Here is a 14,266-nt window from a genome sequence, read left to right as displayed (position 1 = left end):
TTCTACTTAATATAAGCTTTTTTGCAACGTTAGCGAATAATAGTAATTAACTATGATATTTGTAGGTCCTACCTGCTTTTACTAGTCTATGATGGGTGTCATAACCATTTAGCAAATAATATTGTATTTAGGAAACTCAACTCTAGTAATCAAGTCAACGCAACGAATACTTAGAGTAAAAGTACTGAGTGACCGCTTACGCCACCCGTCATGTGTCCGGAGGTAGTCAAGGATCGCTTGGGCGGAAGTGATCATTACAATGGACAGCCGTTATAAGAGTCATACTATTTGAGTCCAATTCTTTTTCAGCCCTTGTAAGCAAAATAGAGGCGTGAAAGGGTCTATACGGTGAAAACAAAAGTAGTTGGGTTACCCGGCACTGGTTAAAAAGTAAACAAATTTGTTTTTGTTTTGTTCATTAATTAGATAAAAAGGTGATAGAGGCAAAAATATTTTAAGCTTTTGTGCTTGACTGGTTGGCGTTTGACATGCGGTGATAAGGTTGACAAATTGAACGAATAGCAATCACTGACTGTTTTCTGGGGTGCAACTATTTGCTTGCTTGGCTTGAATCATGAAGTGATCAGTTTCATCACTGTTTTGATGTTTGAAACGTTTTCTCCTTGGACTACGTTAATCATTATTCATTCACTAACAAAGATGTTTGGGTAAAGAGAACTGACCACCTTTAAGAGTACAATAATCCAAGGCTGTACAAAGCCTTAATATTTTTTGCACGAAACTTCCTTTCTGAAAAGCCCTCACTTCCTCTCAGTACAGCCCGTAGTCAAAAATTGTAATATTATAGCCTCAATTTGTCACTTGTGAGCGATTAGTGTTCAACTACAGAATGTACTTGTATATGAAGGCCTGTATCAGAATCCGTTTAGAATTACCATTGTTGGTTTTTAACAAAGGAATGTATACTGTATATGTTCTTCGTTATATTTGAAGAAGAGGTAAAAATTGATAATAATGACTCGCACTTTTATCCTCAGTACATTTTTAAAACCCCTTTACTCCCGCCTCTGATGAGCCCCCTGTGTGAACTCCCGTGTAAACACCTTGAAATTCGGTTCGGTCGGCTTGATCCACTGTGTAACAGTGATGCTCCAGAGGAATATGTTCGGTGAAATCCTTGTTTCCAAGGGTCCTCTGTTCTGTTGACGAAGTTTTCTTTCAGGTGAGAGATGCAGCAAACAACATCCTGGTTCTGTTGACGAAGTTTTCTTTTAAATAGGCCATCAATTGGTCAATCTAACCACATGACGCACTGTACTGCACAAGTATTAAATGATTTTGACGATCCATGTGGTGCAGAGTTTCAAAACATAAAAGGAAAGGGTACTTTGAGTGAATAAATAATCAAACAAACAAAACAAGTAAAAAAAAGATAAAGGAAAACGACAACGAAAGTTTGAGTTTCTGTCGGAGTTTCTTTGATTCAACCTCAGTCTTTGAGGACTTGCTATTGTTGGGATGTTTACCTCACCTTTGACAAACATTCAAAACGACTAGCACTGAATGTAATGTACCTGTACCTATGTTTGATTATCTCCCTCGAAGTTTACTTATTGCATATTGCGTGATAAGTCACGCGGTTGACTGTGAGACAAGCTTTGACAATTCTTCGATTTCAATTCTTCGTTTTCAATCACGTGGTAAAAATCTGTGACGTCACCGATCAGCGCCATCTTGGTTGATATACAAAGCGTTAAAAATGGCGTCGAACAGTGACTCTGGAGTGCGTTCTCCAATGCTTTCAGCGTATTGCGAGACGTTAGATGAAGTTACGAAGAAGCGATACGTAGAGAAAGTTAGGATGATTGGTTTCGACCCGTTTAAGTTAAAAAAATCGGAATTCAAAGACGAATTAAAGCTTTGGCCATCGGTCGAATACCCAGATATTGTGAACTATCTCTTGGTGCAAACTTCGTGGAGAACAAAAGAGGAGATGAAGGCGTACAAATCGTTGGAATCATACAACTTTTTTGTGTCAGGCTGGGTTCATTCTATCCTGGCCAAAGAAGTGCAGCCAGACAAAGTATTGATCTTCTCTCGGGTAAGTGAATGCCATACATTTACATGCACATTTCACTGAACGGAAGTGTAAATATCGCACTCTTTAAATGCAGGTCAAACACTCGCAACGTGCGAGAGAAACTCCTTTATCAGTTTGGACTCTTTCTGAGACTAACGGGAGTGTAATCGCAGCTCACTGCAGTTGTATGGCGGGGTAAGTACGAATACTTGACACAAATATAAACCAGCTTACTAGAAATTTTGTCAGATAGAATCTCAAGTTCGAGCCACATGTTTAGGTGTTTTCTATTAGTACTGTTCGACTGATTTTTCTTTTCCTAACCGTGTAGTTTGGCTGAAGTATGCTCTCACGTCGGTGCGACACTTTTCGCTTTGGAAACTGGAGTAAGGATGCGATCATCGACAACTTGTACTCAAGAAAAAAGCAAGTGGTTAATGCCAGCTTATGTTAAAGATGTAAGTGCAGTATAACCTTATTGTATGTTGTGGTTTTCGTTTGGGTTTTAGGTGACATCCTCTGTCATTCACGGTATAAACCTGTAAGAAGTTAAAAAATATAATATTCATCCAATCCAATATAAACCTGTAAGAAGTTAAAAAATATAATATTCATCCAATCAAATCTTATTGCCAGTGTTTTCTTATAGATCCCTTACATACCTGTGAATGAAATGGATTTTACTTCAGCAAAAAAGAAGTTTGACATGTTGCAGACACAAAATGTAATTCCAACAACATCAAGGAGAATGCCAGCTAATGACAGACCACCGAACAAAGCTACTGATGAAGAAGTGGCTAACTTGTTTCACCAGTTATCCATGGCAGGCACAAAACCAGCTATATTATCCTTAGTCCCGGGATATAGTGATGGGTATAAACCAAGTGAGATGTGCCACCTTGCTCCACCTCTTACTTCTTTGTTTAAGCCAGAAAACCAAAATCTCTCCCTGGCCGAGTTACTCGTCTTGGCCGAAAATACCATGGTCAGTCTAACAGAAAAACAATGCAGGGCTATTGAATCAGATACAAAGGACCAATCCAAATCAAGAGTCTGGTTTGAGCAGCGAGCTGGAAGAATTACTGCCTCCAGGTTAAGATCAGCATGCCACACTAATTTTGCAAACCCATCAAAAAGCCTAATAAAACAAATCTGCTACCCAGAGGCACATCAGTTTTCTTCTGTAGCAACAAGGTTAGCAACTATGTATATTAATTCTTATAAATAAACTAATGATCATCTAGAAAATAAAACAAAAATATACATTTAGGCAGTATAGTGCCATTTACAGTCATGCAATTGGCTATTTATTCTCAAATGAAGTCTTTTTTTCCAGCTTTAAGTTACAAATTCTTTTCTGTACATTTCAGATGGGGATGTAATCATGAGAAGAAGGCAAGAGATTACTATGTGAAGATAATGACAGAACATCATGAAAGCTTTACAGTGGCTGACAGTGGATTACTCATTAATCCCAAATGGCCTCATCTTGGAGCTTCGCCTGACGGTGTTGTACTTTGCGACTGTTGGAGAGAGGGATTGTGTGAAGTGAAGGTATGGTATATTAAGTCTACCTCATGTATAAACAGGCCCTAAATCTTTTTGAAAAGGATTCTTACAAAATAGGAATGCCCATTACAAGCATTTTTTTTCTAAATGTTATACACAAAGTTGCCTTTGAACAACTGCATTTCAGATGTCTAAATATTTGTATTGATTTTGATATGTATTGTTAGTGTCCATTTTGTCACAAGAATGAATCAATAGAAACTCTGGCATCCAACAAGAAAAGTTGCTTAATTGAGAATGATGGCAAAATCCAGTTAGATAGGAACCATGCCTACTTTTACCAGGTAAGATTGTAACAATCGCAACAAGTAGCATTGAATTAAAATACAAATTAATACAAAAAATTTAACCAGTTTTGTTGTACATTTTTTTAGGTGCAAGCTCAGATCAATATTGCTGAAGTAGCATACTGCGATTTTATTGTGTGGACCGAAAGCGGTATACACACAGAAAGAGTGACTGCAGACACCGTATTCTGGGACAATACAGTAATCAAAGCAACAAGTTTTTTTAAAAAGGGAATTCTCCCAGAACTATTAGGAAAATGGCACTCTAAGGCTGCATTATGAAGAAGGATGTTTTAATGTTTTTAAAAATGCATTCATTTTGTCTGTGAAATACAATGCACAATTATATACAAAATTGTGCTGATCATGATCAAACAATGGAAAATAATTAATTTATTCAAATTTGCACAATTTAGTAATGATACTATTTCACAGATATAGTGGAATGTGCACAAACAGGTGCAATAATTACAAATATTCCAACCCTAACAGTTTCTTTGTAATGTTTCATACTGATTTTTACAATGTTGATATGTTTACATTGCTGTCAGTTTGCTAATTATATTTCCCAATGAATAAGTACTAAATAGAAGGACAACTTCACTATTTTTATATAGGTATTAAAAATTCAAATTATATAAAAAGCAATTAGGTAAATGTGTTGTTTACTCAAAAGGGATAACTGAGTCTGATAAATAAGTAAGCGCGCAGCATACACGAGCAATTTTGTCAATAGGGGCTTCAGCTTTTCCATGTCTTGCGGTCACGAATTCAATAGGTAGAATTGTCTGTAATATTGTGTATTTCCTTCGTACCAGACCAATCACCCTTTCTACGTGAATCCGAACGTTTGCAATCTTCCTTGTTTCTTCAACATCTAGTGCTGAAAGTTGATTTTTTCCCCTGGTGAAGGCTGGAATTTTTAGGGATGCTTGACAAAGGCCAACACTATCAGAGATATCAAAACCACGATCTGCCAGTACAATGTCCCCAGGCAGCAAGTTTTTGAGAAGCCCACTGTTCTCTGTTAAATATTTGTCACTTACTCTACCACCCCAAGCTTGGGAAATGAATGATATGACACCTTGTGGTGTTATGCCAATTAAAAATTTCACAGTATTGTGGTGTTTGTAGTTGCTCCAGGTCATTGCTCTTGCAATTAAACTAGATGGTCTGTCAATGAAAACTTCAAAACAGTCTATTATCACAGCAACCCTATTTCCAAAATTTCTCTTGAAAACTCTGGGCATTGTTTTCCCTAGTTCCTCGCGCTCAGGCCACCAAATCAAGAATCCCAATTTATCACTCATAGCATCAACCCATTTTTCAAAGATCCTACCAGCAGTAGGAAGAGAGACTTTAAATCTGTATGCGAGATCTTGTAACGGCAGGTTTAAACGCAAACGCATAAGAGTTAATATGTATTCTGAAAATTTTGGTATACAATTTCTTGATGTTGCTATGACAGAGGGAGCAACTAGATTAAAAACTGCCATCATTATTGCAAAATTTGGCAGACCTGTGTAAAACTTTGTTTTGGCATCATTATTTGTAAAACTTTCCTTCGTCAACGCTGACTGTAGGACTTTAGTTTCCAACTCATTTACAATTTTCTTTAAGTCAACTATCTCGGCTGTTGTGGTATTGATGTAGTCCTCCATGTTGCTGATATCTTGTGAACTGAGGTCTGTCTGGCATTGCGCATTGAGTTTTGTTGACAATTCTGTAATATTTATGGATTCGCTGAAAAGAGCAGTGGCAGATTCAGTTTGTGATACCTGTAGATCGGGCGATGGTATCTCTATTACTTCAGGTGGTACATTTGTATCTGGTACTACACTTGATTCTTGAACGCCGTGCTCATGAGAATGGTCAACATTCTGTGCTTGATCTAAAACGGCAAATGTATGGTATACTTTAAGAGCGTTCTTTTTAGACTGTAATAGATTTAAAGCTTCTTACCATTTTTAGATATTTTAGTTGTTTGTGTTGTCGTGGAAGATTGGCGCCTCTTACATCTGCGCGTCACACGCTCAGCTCGATCTTTAGACGCTGGAGTCTTCACTGTTTTCACTTTATTATGGCCCATATTAAGAGGAGGTGCCCAGTCAGGATTCTCAACATCATAAAGGCTTGATGGATTTCCTGGTCAAAATAAATTATTTGTTTACTGGTTGCGACCTCTCTATTGTAAATAGCACGTGGAGTGCGACATTGCGAAACTTAAACTAGCATTTACTATCAGACTTGTAGCAAAATGTTCACTAAACGTCCAAACATTAACTATAGTATAATTTTCTTCGAATCTTGACAACAACTTACCAGTGATAAAATGATAACTACAGACGCGTGTGTGTTGAAGTTTTTCCTCTGTCAAGTCTGCACGTGATATATTGGCAATCCACTTTTTTCTACGCTTTTCGGTCAGTTCTTGCGTTTTTTCCCCTTGAGATGTGATTACTTTAGGAAATCTAAAGTATCTGTACTCTTTGTCTCTGGTAGCGTTGTGACCGCAGTTAAATACAGCGCATAAAACGGGCATTGTGTAGGGATAATGACCTAGTCGCTTAGCGTGACTGAGGTCAAGAGCGTTTGTATATCAACCAAGATGGCGGATAGCTCATTTACATAAGTAGGTGTGAGCTCTTCACAATGCCCGTTTTATGCGCTGTATTTAACTGCGGTCACAACGCTACCAGAGACAAAGAGTACAGATACTTTAGATTTCCTAAAGTAATCACATCTCAAGGGGAAAAAACGCAAGAACTGACCGAAAAGCGTAGAAAAAAGTGGATTGCCAATATATCACGTGCAGACTTGACAGAGGAAAAACTTCAACACACACGCGTCTGTAGTTATCATTTTATCACTGGTAAGTTGTTGTCAAGATTCGAAGAAAATTATACTATAGTTAATGTTTGGACGTTTAGTGAACATTTTGCTACAAGTCTGATAGTAAATGCTAGTTTAAGTTTCGCAATGTCGCACTCCACGTGCTATTTACAATAGAGAGGTCGCAACCAGTAAACAAATAATTTATTTTGACCAGGAAATCCATCAAGCCTTTATGATGTTGAGAATCTTGACTGGGCACCTCCTCTTAATATGGGCCATAATAAAGTGAAAACAGTGAAGACTCCAGCGTCTAAAGATCGAGCTGAGCGTGTGACGCGCAGATGTAAGAGGCGCCAATCTTCCACGACAACACAAACAACTAAAATATCTAAAAATGGTAAGAAGCTTTAAATCTATTACAGTCTAAAAAGAACGCTCTTAAAGTATACCATACATTTGCCGTTTTAGATCAAGCACAGAATGTTGACCATTCTCATGAGCACGGCGTTCAAGAATCAAGTGTAGTACCAGATACAAATGTACCACCTGAAGTAATAGAGATACCATCGCCCGATCTACAGGTATCACAAACTGAATCTGCCACTGCTCTTTTCAGCGAATCCATAAATATTACAGAATTGTCAACAAAACTCAATGCGCAATGCCAGACAGACCTCAGTTCACAAGATATCAGCAACATGGAGGACTACATCAATACCACAACAGCCGAGATAGTTGACTTAAAGAAAATTGTAAATGAGTTGGAAACTAAAGTCCTACAGTCAGCGTTGACGAAGGAAAGTTTTACAAATAATGATGCCAAAACAAAGTTTTACACAGGTCTGCCAAATTTTGCAATAATGATGGCAGTTTTTAATCTAGTTGCTCCCTCTGTCATAGCAACATCAAGAAATTGTATACCAAAATTTTCAGAATACATATTAACTCTTATGCGTTTGCGTTTAAACCTGCCGTTACAAGATCTCGCATACAGATTTAAAGTCTCTCTTCCTACTGCTGGTAGGATCTTTGAAAAATGGGTTGATGCTATGAGTGATAAATTGGGATTCTTGATTTGGTGGCCTGAGCGCGAGGAACTAGGGAAAACAATGCCCAGAGTTTTCAAGAGAAATTTTGGAAATAGGGTTGCTGTGATAATAGACTGTTTTGAAGTTTTCATTGACAGACCATCTAGTTTAATTGCAAGAGCAATGACCTGGAGCAACTACAAACACCACAATACTGTGAAATTTTTAATTGGCATAACACCACAAGGTGTCATATCATTCATTTCCCAAGCTTGGGGTGGTAGAGTAAGTGACAAATATTTAACAGAGAACAGTGGGCTTCTCAAAAACTTGCTGCCTGGGGACATTGTACTGGCAGATCGTGGTTTTGATATCTCTGATAGTGTTGGCCTTTGTCAAGCATCCCTAAAAATTCCAGCCTTCACCAGGGGAAAAAATCAACTTTCAGCACTAGATGTTGAAGAAACAAGGAAGATTGCAAACGTTCGGATTCACGTAGAAAGGGTGATTGGTCTGGTACGAAGGAAATACACAATATTACAGACAATTCTACCTATTGAATTCGTGACCGCAAGACATGGAAAAGCTGAAGCCCCTATTGACAAAACTGCTCGTGTATGCTGCGCGCTTACTTATTTATCAGACTCAGTTATCCCTTTTGAGTAAACAACACATTTATCTAATTGCTTTTTATATAATTTGAATTTTTAATACCTATATAAAAATAGTGAAGTTGTCCTTCTATTTAGTACTTATTCATTGGGAAATATAATTAGCAAACTGACAGCAATGTAAACATATCAACATTGTAAAAATCAGTATGAAACATTACAAAGAAACTGTTAGGGTTGGAATATTTGTAATTATTGCACCTGTTTGTGCACATTCCACTATATCTGTGAAATAGTATCATTACTAAATTGTGCAAATTTGAATAAATTAATTATTTTCCATTGTTTGATCATGATCAGCACAATTTTGTATATAATTGTGCATTGTATTTCACAGACAAAATGAATGCATTTTTAAAAACATTAAAACATCCTTCTTCATAATGCAGCCTTAGAGTGCCATTTTCCTAATAGTTCTGGGAGAATTCCCTTTTTAAAAAAACTTGTTGCTTTGATTACTGTATTGTCCCAGAATACGGTGTCTGCAGTCACTCTTTCTGTGTGTATACCGCTTTCGGTCCACACAATAAAATCGCAGTATGCTACTTCAGCAATATTGATCTGAGCTTGCACCTAAAAAAATGTACAACAAAACTGGTTAAATTTTTTGTATTAATTTGTATTTTAATTCAATGCTACTTGTTGCGATTGTTACAATCTTACCTGGTAAAAGTAGGCATGGTTCCTATCTAACTGGATTTTGCCATCATTCTCAATTAAGCAACTTTTCTTGTTGGATGCCAGAGTTTCTATTGATTCATTCTTGTGACAAAATGGACACTAACAATACATATCAAAATCAATACAAATATTTAGACATCTGAAATGCAGTTGTTCAAAGGCAACTTTGTGTATAACATTTAGAAAAAAAATGCTTGTAATGGGCATTCCTATTTTGTAAGAATCCTTTTCAAAAAGATTTAGGGCCTGTTTATACATGAGGTAGACTTAATATACCATACCTTCACTTCACACAATCCCTCTCTCCAACAGTCGCAAAGTACAACACCGTCAGGCGAAGCTCCAAGATGAGGCCATTTGGGATTAATGAGTAATCCACTGTCAGCCACTGTAAAGCTTTCATGATGTTCTGTCATTATCTTCACATAGTAATCTCTTGCCTTCTTCTCATGATTACATCCCCATCTGAAATGTACAGAAAAGAATTTGTAACTTAAAGCTGGAAAAAAAGACTTCATTTGAGAATAAATAGCCAATTGCATGACTGTAAATGGCACTATACTGCCTAAATGTATATTTTTGTTTTATTTTCTAGATGATCATTAGTTTATTTATAAGAATTAATATACATAGTTGCTAACCTTGTTGCTACAGAAGAAAACTGATGTGCCTCTGGGTAGCAGATTTGTTTTATTAGGCTTTTTGATGGGTTTGCAAAATTAGTGTGGCATGCTGATCTTAACCTGGAGGCAGTAATTCTTCCAGCTCGCTGCTCAAACCAGACTCTTGATTTGGATTGGTCCTTTGTATCTGATTCAATAGCCCTGCATTGTTTTTCTGTTAGACTGACCATGGTATTTTCGGCCAAGACGAGTAACTCGGCCAGGGAGAGATTTTGGTTTTCTGGCTTAAACAAAGAAGTAAGAGGTGGAGCAAGGTGGCACATCTCACTTGGTTTATACCCATCACTATATCCCGGGACTAAGGATAATATAGCTGGTTTTGTGCCTGCCATGGATAACTGGTGAAACAAGTTAGCCACTTCTTCATCAGTAGCTTTGTTCGGTGGTCTGTCATTAGCTGGCATTCTCCTTGATGTTGTTGGAATTACATTTTGTGTCTGCAACATGTCAAACTTCTTTTTTGCTGAAGTAAAATCCATTTCATTCACAGGTATGTAAGGGATCTATAAGAAAACACTGGCAATAAGATTTGATTGGATGAATATTATATTTTTTAACTTCTTACAGGTTTATATTGGATTGGATGAATATTATATTTTTTAACTTCTTACAGGTTTATACCGTGAATGACAGAGGATGTCACCTAAAACCCAAACGAAAACCACAACATACAATAAGGTTATACTGCACTTACATCTTTAACATAAGCTGGCATTAACCACTTGCTTTTTTCTTGAGTACAAGTTGTCGATGATCGCATCCTTACTCCAGTTTCCAAAGCGAAAAGTGTCGCACCGACGTGAGAGCATACTTCAGCCAAACTACACGGTTAGGAAAAGAAAAATCAGTCGAACAGTACTAATAGAAAACACCTAAACATGTGGCTCGAACTTGAGATTCTATCTGACAAAATTTCTAGTAAGCTGGTTTATATTTGTGTCAAGTATTCGTACTTACCCCGCCATACAACTGCAGTGAGCTGCGATTACACTCCCGTTAGTCTCAGAAAGAGTCCAAACTGATAAAGGAGTTTCTCTCGCACGTTGCGAGTGTTTGACCTGCATTTAAAGAGTGCGATATTTACACTTCCGTTCAGTGAAATGTGCATGTAAATGTATGGCATTCACTTACCCGAGAGAAGATCAATACTTTGTCTGGCTGCACTTCTTTGGCCAGGATAGAATGAACCCAGCCTGACACAAAAAAGTTGTATGATTCCAACGATTTGTACGCCTTCATCTCCTCTTTTGTTCTCCACGAAGTTTGCACCAAGAGATAGTTCACAATATCTGGGTATTCGACCGATGGCCAAAGCTTTAATTCGTCTTTGAATTCCGATTTTTTTAACTTAAACGGGTCGAAACCAATCATCCTAACTTTCTCTACGTATCGCTTCTTCGTAACTTCATCTAACGTCTCGCAATACGCTGAAAGCATTGGAGAACGCACTCCAGAGTCACTGTTCGACGCCATTTTTAACGCTTTGTATATCAACCAAGATGGCGCTGATCGGTGACGTCACAGGTTTTTACCACGTGTTACCACGTGGTGTGTAGTGGACTGTGATGATGCTGAACTTTTGAGACTTATATTTTTCCCTTTTCGCAGTTTTCAAAGATTTTAAACCTGAAATTGACAAAATTTTGATCATAAGCATTTAATTTATCGCTGTGCAACATGAGTGCATTATCAGACATTGACGAGATCGACGACATCGTGGAGATGGTTGCCATACTGAAGGCGCTAAAAATCCCTAACAAAGAGCTGAGAACGTTGGACGAAATGAGGCAAAGAGTGAAAGAGACACTCCGGTTGTCAGAGATAAGGTTAGGTTGGACGGCAAAGGAGGTTAGAATTTTGCAATTTCTTATTAAAATATTAGCTCCTAGCAAATGCGATTTCTAAGCGACGTTTTCAGTACAATGGCATATCCCGATGCGACCGCTAATAAATAGTGGATGCAGATCATATCGTGAATTTTCAGTCACGAATTGTTTAAGAGCTTTCTCGTTGCTAATATCGCTATCGCTTACGATTAATGTCATCTATCCAGTAATGGCATCTCAGAAATGAGTAGTACCTGAAGAAACTTAATTCTCATGGACAGAAATTGTAGCATTCACTCGTCAAATGTTTCTTTAAGTTCAAACTTAACAACACGTAGGTGTAGAGCTCGAACTTACTGCAGGGCCAACTGTTATTCTTTGATACTTTCATAAACGACACTTACAACTGAGTGTTAGAAAAATGATTTGAAATAAGAAATTACAAAGTTGTCTTCCCGCAGTGAAAGGTAATCATGCATATTGACGTTCCTAATTTGGGAAGCTTGGTTAAGCAACGATCGAGCCTCGACGGTTCAAATAGAGAAATACAGCCCTTAGAACATTTAGGATTGGTAAACTTTGGCTAGCCCTGCTCCAGTTCTGCCTATTGTGGGCCAATTCTGTTCTCTTTGGATAAAGTTCGGTCATTTGGGAAAACGTTGGCTCTCTTATCAGGTTTACACTTCCACATTTTCCGAGAAAAGCTTGCATAATTTCTTTAAAATAAATGTCAACAGGCTAGTTGGAGTCCTTTGCTTAGGATACATCTTTCGGGAGGATCTTACTACATGCATCTTTACATCATTGAACATTTATAGAATTACTTAATGGAAATACTATCCTATCGAGGGTTGCATTGCGGAGGTTTACGAGCTTAAACCAGCCTTATAAATCTCTTCCCTAAATAAGCCCTCCGGTTAGATTAATGGATAGAGCGCTGGACTGTTGTGTGGGAGGTCGAGGGTTCGAGCCGCGGCCGGACCAACACTCAAGGTCTTAAAATAATTGAGAAGAATTTGCTACCTTTCTATAACATCAAGAAATGCTTAGATATTCTAGTCTTCTCGGATAAGGACGAATAAATGGAGGTCCCGTCTCCTCCAGGGTTGGGGTAGGAGACGTTCATTGCCCACTCACGAGGTTACTGTGTGATGGATGTCCTCCCCTGGGGTGGGATGGGTGGGAAGGTGAGATCGATAGACTGAACCGGCTGCCAGAGGCGCCTGATATTGTGACGTCTGTTGTCAACCTTACACTGCACCCGTAATTCATCCTCTGGGCTGCAAGTGGTCAGATATAAACTATATTTACATATTTACTTACATATTTACATAATAATGGTTGTTGCGTGTTAGCAACAGGGCATGCTTTTATTCCAAGTCTTTAGTCAAAGTTATTTGAATAATCGTATAATTTATCAAGGATTTCTAAAAATGACTTTAAAACAGCAACACTAACAACTAGGCTGAGCAATAATCTTTAACTTACGCAGGCAAATTTTGATGCACAGACTTCGATTTACCATGTGTCGTTTATCAGGCATTTTCAGTGTTGACAGAGGCAAAGAAAGAAGACGAGGAAAAACGAGCAACCTTGCTCCAATTCTACGAACGCACGAGTGCTTGTTTGGATGCGAAGCACGAAAATGTTCTTGCCCTTTTGGAGAAAAATATTGGAAACCTGTGGGAGAAAATCGTTTCACACAAACAAGTTCTACAAAAGAAAGAGTACATTGTGCTCGTTTCAGGTTGGTTATAAATGTATTATTTTACATAGCCTCCTCATCCACTAGACTAAATACCATGACTAGAGTGTAGGAAACACAAACACAGCTATTCGTTAGGCTAATATCTTGTATTAATTCAGAAAAAATGATCAAGCCCTAGAAACTAACTAAACCAGCTTTAGTGGAATCGACTCATTTCTGCCGTTGTTTTTTTGAGTTCCCCTTAATTTATACTTATTTACAATTACCAGGCGAAATAAGTTGAGGAAAAAGCACCCTCTTGAATCTGATCCTTGGGGAGCAACTTCTTCCTTGCGCCGTTCTTAGAACCACATCCACCACCATCGTTGAACTGAGATATGGAGATGCGCCAAAGTTGGTAGCGCACTATAAAAACAAAGAATCTGGGAATACCACGAGGACTGTTCAACTAAACAAGCCATCTGAAGCCTCTGAGCTGAGTTACCTTCAACAGATTTCATCTTTTGTCCATCTGAAGGAGAACAGAGAGAGGGGTTCAGATTACGAAAAGATTGAGCTTTTTTGGCCACATAATCTATTGAAGGTAATCATAAGAAATAAATAAGCTCAGTAATCTCTTCACGTAATAGACTCTGAGATCGACCTAAGGTGAGGAATTGATTATTTTTCACCAAGCTTGAAAATTTTCGCTTTACTATGCATGAATGTCTGTTTCCATGATATCAATTACAAGTGATTGTTTACGAGCCCCCTGACTGGCTAAGATTAATATTAGGGATGGTAAGGATGTTTTGAATGTTCAAAGGCCTAACAGTCCTCAGTTCGTTATTCAGCTTCCATCTTGCACAGTGACCACTTGCGCTTGCTGTTATTTGGTTTTCTTGGTTTTTTTTTCCCGTCGCAAGCACTGATTTAAGATGTGCTTGGTTAATTGTTG

The 14,266-nt window shown here is 38.0% G+C and overlaps 4 protein-coding genes, 1 long non-coding RNA gene and 1 other non-coding gene across 8 annotated transcripts in view; 3 read left to right on the top strand and 3 right to left on the bottom strand.

The window, feature by feature from the left end:
• Window positions 1–403: 403 nt before the first annotated feature.
• Window positions 404–2,695, bottom strand: LOC148727310 (uncharacterized). The gene is made up of 2 exons (XR_015989450.1): window positions 2,516–2,695; window positions 404–1,278 (listed from the first exon to the last, which is right to left on the bottom strand). It is a non-coding gene; the product is annotated as an uncharacterized LOC148727310 (long non-coding RNA).
• On the top strand, window positions 1,649–5,016 carry LOC148727309 (uncharacterized). Of its 2 annotated transcripts, XM_088727194.1 has the most exons (7): window positions 1,649–2,062; window positions 2,136–2,236; window positions 2,373–2,499; window positions 2,691–3,235; window positions 3,412–3,595; window positions 3,778–3,894; window positions 3,985–5,016. In XM_088727194.1, the coding sequence occupies exons 1-7, from the start codon at window positions 1,721–1,723 to the stop codon at window positions 4,177–4,179; spliced, it is 1,611 nt and encodes a 536-aa protein (XP_088583320.1). In that variant the 5' UTR covers window positions 1,649–1,720; the 3' UTR covers window positions 4,180–5,016. The 2 variants fall into 2 exon arrangements, with proteins under 2 accessions (XP_088583320.1, XP_088583321.1); XM_088727195.1 differs by lacking the exon at window positions 3,778–3,894.
• LOC148727308 (uncharacterized) lies at window positions 4,563–6,973 on the bottom strand. Its single transcript, XM_088726465.1, has 2 exons — window positions 5,860–6,973; window positions 4,563–5,788 (listed from the first exon to the last, which is right to left on the bottom strand). Exons 1-2 carry the CDS (start codon window positions 5,984–5,986, stop codon window positions 4,563–4,565), a joined length of 1,353 nt encoding a protein of 450 aa, XP_088582591.1. The 5' UTR covers window positions 5,987–6,973.
• On the top strand, window positions 6,550–8,426 carry LOC148727307 (uncharacterized). The gene is made up of 3 exons (XM_088726464.1): window positions 6,550–6,769; window positions 6,947–7,129; window positions 7,201–8,426. Exons 1-3 carry the CDS (start codon window positions 6,550–6,552, stop codon window positions 8,424–8,426), a joined length of 1,629 nt encoding a protein of 542 aa, XP_088582590.1.
• On the bottom strand, window positions 7,973–11,304 carry LOC148727306 (uncharacterized). Of its 2 annotated transcripts, XM_088727192.1 has the most exons (7): window positions 10,927–11,304; window positions 10,753–10,853; window positions 10,490–10,616; window positions 9,754–10,298; window positions 9,394–9,577; window positions 9,095–9,211; window positions 7,973–9,004 (listed from the first exon to the last, which is right to left on the bottom strand). In XM_088727192.1, the coding sequence occupies exons 1-7, from the start codon at window positions 11,266–11,268 to the stop codon at window positions 8,810–8,812; spliced, it is 1,611 nt and encodes a 536-aa protein (XP_088583318.1). In that variant the 5' UTR covers window positions 11,269–11,304; the 3' UTR covers window positions 7,973–8,809. The 2 variants fall into 2 exon arrangements, with proteins under 2 accessions (XP_088583318.1, XP_088583319.1); XM_088727193.1 differs by lacking the exon at window positions 9,095–9,211.
• Window positions 11,304–14,266, top strand: part of LOC111337826 (uncharacterized) — an 18,191-nt gene continuing 15,228 nt past the window's right edge. Inside the window, exons 1-3 of the transcript XR_015989428.1 lie at window positions 11,304–11,643; window positions 13,161–13,368; window positions 13,599–13,912. This is a non-coding gene — a transcript (uncharacterized LOC111337826). The remainder of the gene's footprint in view (window positions 11,644–13,160; window positions 13,369–13,598; window positions 13,913–14,266) is intronic.

This window comes from Stylophora pistillata, chromosome 7 (assembly GCF_964205215.1).
Source record: "Stylophora pistillata chromosome 7, jaStyPist1.2, whole genome shotgun sequence".
Lineage (NCBI taxonomy): Eukaryota > Metazoa > Cnidaria > Anthozoa > Scleractinia > Pocilloporidae > Stylophora > Stylophora pistillata.
The sequence above is the reverse complement of the archived record's forward strand: the minus strand, read 5'-3'. Positions and strand labels throughout refer to the sequence as shown.